Source organism: Asparagus officinalis, chromosome 3 (genome assembly GCF_001876935.1).
Source record: "Asparagus officinalis chromosome 3, Aspof.V1, whole genome shotgun sequence".
In the NCBI taxonomy this organism is placed as follows: Eukaryota; Viridiplantae; Streptophyta; class Magnoliopsida; order Asparagales; family Asparagaceae; genus Asparagus; species Asparagus officinalis.
This window is the reverse complement of record NC_033796.1, coordinates 43,184,789-43,189,788: the sequence shown is the minus strand read 5'-3', so window position 1 is coordinate 43,189,788 and position 5,000 is coordinate 43,184,789. Positions and strand designations below refer to the sequence as shown.

The 5,000-nt window shown below is 33.8% G+C and overlaps 1 protein-coding gene across 1 annotated transcript in view; it reads right to left on the bottom strand.

Annotated features, from left to right (window-relative positions):
• Positions 1-3,706, bottom strand: part of LOC109833965 (probable pectin methyltransferase QUA2) — a 26,639-nt gene extending 22,933 nt beyond the window's left edge. Inside the window, exons 1-4 of the mRNA XM_020401850.1 lie at positions 3,398-3,706; positions 2,231-2,924; positions 2,028-2,157; positions 1-101 (exon numbers count right to left, since the gene is read on the bottom strand). The exon at positions 1-101 is cut by the window's left edge and continues 140 nt beyond it. Of these exons, the coding sequence (XP_020257439.1) occupies positions 1-101; positions 2,028-2,157; positions 2,231-2,838 (839 nt within the window). The 5' untranslated portion in view covers positions 2,839-2,924; positions 3,398-3,706. The remainder of the gene's footprint in view (positions 102-2,027; positions 2,158-2,230; positions 2,925-3,397) is intronic.

The following is a 5,000-nucleotide window of genomic DNA, read 5'->3' as shown; positions in this document are numbered from 1 at the left end:
GAGGCCTCATACTTAGCAATGCACATAGTAAGAAGTTCTTTTGAGAAAAGGTGTGCTCCAAAGCTACCAAAGCCACAGCCTATATCTAGGACGGTTCTTATCTATGACATAAGATTGAACATTACAATCAGTTAGAACTAAGTACCTGAATATACTTGAGAGGGATAAAAATGATAAACTTTTGAAACTCGTTCTACCAAGTATAACAAATACAGATTTTTTTAAAATTATATTTAACTTAATTACAAAGCTTGAGTGATTATAATTAAACAGATATATCTGTTGCAGCTCTCTATAATTGTCAAGAAGAAAACCGAAACAATGGCGAACATATGAACTAAAAAGAATATCAGAAACCCGCAGAGCAGATTGACTCAACATGACTTATAAGATAAGTTATAGCATTTACCTTGTAAAAGGCCTGCCAGACCTAATATTGACAACCTTTAACATGCTTACAACATGAACATATGAAGTGAATGATTGAATGGGAATGTGCAGAAAACAAACTAATGAGTTTTAATATTTGGAAATATCTAGTCCGCCAATAGCAATTAAAGAAGGAAAAAAAGTCAAACTCATATCAGTTGGTCATCATTTTTTTCGTCAAAAATTAGAATAACCATGGTGATATTCACACAAGTTGCATATATTTTCAACTTGAAACTTCACTATTAATGGAAGCTTTAATTTTGGATGGATCTATAAGAACATAAAGTAACTCAAGAAGTACAAGAGGAGTCCAAGAATACAAACAAAAACATTAGAGTAGATGAAGAAAGCTCATTAGGAGGCAGAATCGTTCGAGCTTCCAATCTTTTTACCCACAGATACCTCTTCTCAATACGTCTACAAACACAGTAGGAGCAAAGTTGCATGGAACCTGGTTCATTCTGGTGCACTGGATGGGAACGGGGGCACGGTATGCTACTCATTAGGAATTGGGTATGAGGGGGAGGCTTATACTTTACGCTAGGGAACGTGGTACATTTTAGATTCGGTTCTTAGATGATAAATCAAAGGTCTTGCAAGAGTCAAATTTAAGAAATACACTAGTTGATATCAGTAATGGTAAAAGAACCTTAATAATCATGTAGCAATTGAGGTATGCATACATTATTTGCTTAGTTTTTCATGTTTTTTGTTGCTCATTCTTTTGAGAAAGAGTTTTTTTTTAAATTTAATTGGTTTGAATTCTAAATCAGGTTGCTAGAGTCGGTGAATCGGGTCGTGTTCCACAGCGAATCTAGGACGATTGAACTCAAATCGTGGTTCGTGATGTAGTGTCTAATGTTCCCAACATCTATGGGAAGGAGTATATTCCTCATATAAATGGTGGGGGAGAATGATTTTTAAAACAAGCCTATGCCTAGGGAAATTAATGAACAAGTCGTCATTAAGCAAGTAAGAATATTCATACACACCCTTCCTAGAGGCATATTCAAGATTCTAATCTGTTAAAAGAATTCCAAGAATATAAGATTAAGGCACTTTGATAACCATATGTTTCTGACTTACTAGTCAGGAAAATGTAGATCATGATAACTAAGAAAGAAACATCATGGTGGCAGTTAAAAGAATTTCAGAAGATATGATTTAAAAGCTAAGACATACATATTTTGTAATATTTAGATTTTAGCCATTCAAATATGAAGAATAATATGAGAAAACCATAAATGAAGAATTACCTTACGGAACATGGTAACATCTAAATCGGAAAGAACACTATTTAGAAGTTGAATTTATTAATATTGATATATACTATGGCATTCTTCATACACAGCTAAGACTATGTACGTAATCTGAATGTAACTTTATCACATAATTACATAGTTTAAAAGAATCTAGTCGAGTCATCAAGCATTTTCTAATCTTTGGTTATTTCAAAAACAAAATCAAAATAAACAGGATCCTAGTAGGCGAATTCAAGTAACAATTTTTTAAATACTTTCTCTCGCCTTGTGGAAACTTCAAATGACGCGGATTTTAAAATTAAATATAATCATGATAAGCACAAAACTGCTCACCCCAGCCTCGTTGAAATTTGATTCATTCCTTAACCCAATCATCTCTGCTATTTGATGTGAATAGTCTTCCACTCCATCAACCATAAAGGAATCAGACTTGAATGAAATTTGTTCTTCTTCCACCATCATTCTAGAGAAAGACAACGGAAATTAATAAGATTGACAATACAGCAACATACTATAGATTAAGCCAATCATATAACCTTTTGGTCAAACTCCCAGACGAGAACTCGTGGCGTTTGATCTTCACATTCTCCTTCCAAATGAAATCTCTCCCAGTCGGCCACCTCAGCGGAATTCTATAATTTTTTGGAGGTAAAACTAAACACCTCTGATTATTTGGCATCCCCTTACCACAACGCCGCTCATACTCAAACAACCCATCAAAATCTCTCAATTCCAAATTCTCCGAGACATTGTAATAACATGGAACATAATTCTCAAACTCTGGTGGGCAAAATTCCACCTCTTTGAATCTTGAGTCGCCCAAATAAAGCTCTCCAATCTCTGAGAGGTCATCAACTAGTTGTTCTTGAAGTCTCCGGTAGCCTCTGAAGATTATATCATGTGATGATGTAGAGAAACCAACTGTCCAGTAGAGTGAGCTAACAAGAGCGAGGATAACAACAAGAGCGAGAGCTACCTTGAGGAGGAAAAGAAATAGATTTTTATGGCTTCTAGAAACTCCGGTGGGATTTGTAGGATCTACTACAAATCCATTTGTAGAGGAGTCCTCCGTGTAACTCTGGTCAAATGCCTCCCTATCGCTGTTGCCGCTGGTTAATCCGCGATGATGAAGCAGTGTTGACATCCTCTTTAGTGCCAATTCAATAAAGAACTAAGTCCAAGACAAATTTCTATTTCGGATTAAACACAGTCCGGGTAACCGCAAGAGTCCTAAAGTTTTCAAGAAAAGAAATTAAGACACATTAGAACAGAAGTAACTGAAGGAAAATATGTGGAAACTAGAAGAGATTCAGTTCTTCTCCAAGCTGGAATAAATCTGTTCATGTTTGAGCTAATCTGCTGAGGTCTAATAAAGATTTAGTAACCAAACAAAAGACTTAACAAATCAAGTAATTGTAAAACAGATCTTAAGAGAACCCAGATCACGAAATATAGTATATTAAGAGGAAAACATCCAAACTAAGTAATTTCTGACCAAATGTGTTCAAATTAGGATACACCCAATTAAGACATTAGAGCATGAGCGGCTATTTTTCTCTAATTTAAAGTAACAGATCTGTTGGAAAAAAAATTAGAATAAAACCCATTTTCTATCTAAACATTTAAAACCCATATCAGAAATCAAAATCTCTGACAGTTACATGCGAAAAGAAATCATGGGTTTTGGAAGAAATAGGAGTTACCAGAAAAATCTCTGCTTTTTTATCCAGAGAGGCTTAGGAGCTGGATTCAGAGTGGCAATGCATCGAGTAGTTTCAATAGAAGTGAGCAGATCTCTTTATTTCTCTCTTTTCTCTTTTCTATTTCTCTCTCCTCTCTCTTTGCTTTGGACACTGTTAACTGTTCTGCTATCTTTCACTGTCTCAGTTCACCAAAATGGCTGGTTGGATCCGGTTCCGCGCATCAAAAGAGGCGGAAGTAAGAAATTGTTAGGATCCTTTACAGTGAAGACGACGATTGATAAAAGTTACTCCTTATGGAGATATTATGTATTTACTTTGTGAAGTATGTTTGGGGTAAAATTGCGAAGCGAGGACAATAGTTTGTCGTGGCTATTTGCACTAACAGCATCTCCAACCATACCCTCCAAATTTGGCCCTCCAAATTAGAATATTCTAGGAATATTCCAATTTAGAATGTGAAATTTGGAGGGTTGCTCCAACCCACACGCTTCAAATGTTTTTCTTTTTATTTATTTTTTTGTCAAAAAAGCCATATAAATTAAATAATGTTGGATATAGTTTACGTTAATAATTTTATTGTTAATAATTTATTTGGAAAAAAAATTATAACATTATAAAGGTGTCGATGAGAGCTTTAAAATGAACCCAATATTAATATTGTCATACAACATATTAAAAAAGAAGAAATTCTAAAATAACAGTAAAAGCATACATCGATAGAACAAGAAAGCAAATATTAACCTCTAATACAACATAACATAGGTCGCAAACATAAACCTCAAACATAAAATATGATAAGAGACAATTAAAATTCTGGCAGATCATTAGGTCGCAAACATAAACCTCAAACATAAAATATGATAAGAGACAATTAAAATTCTGGCAGATCATTATCATTAGAACTACCGGTTCCATCCCGATCTCTCGAAGAACCACCATATTCATTTCTTCCTACAGAACCAGCTTCGCCCGCAAATTGAGAAAATCCTCCTTGATTTCCAGTGGGAAATTCATATTCGTAATTTATACTTGTATTATTTTATGGAGCAAGTTAAATAGATCCCCGTATTTAAAATTTCATGTCTGATACTTATTTATTTAATTTAAAAATTAATAATTTTATAATAATACTAAAATAAATTAATCTTAGTTTCATTTTAAAGATCTCAACGAGCCCTTTCCAAATATATAATGATTTTAAATATTAGATTAATAATTTTTTAACTATATTTATTTGAAATTAAACATCTAATTTAAATTAATAAGAAGGATGGCAAAGTGGTAATTTTTAAGAAACCAAATAGTTAAAAATGGCAAAATTGTAATTAAAAACCCATGAATAGTATTATGGAGAGACCCTCCATTTTTTCTCCCCACCCTCCAAATTTTTGGAGGGTCAAATTTGGAGATTTTGGAGATATGGAGGGTGGTTGGAGATGGTCTAAAGGGGGAGTAGAGCTTGCCGCTGGAGTGTGTTTCAACTGGATCAAATTTATCCAGTTGCAGGTGTTTATTTTGTTACTAACTCATTGTTACATTTATAATCACAAGAACAAATTTTTGATTTAAACCCAATCCAATTTTTTTAAAAAAAACGACCCGG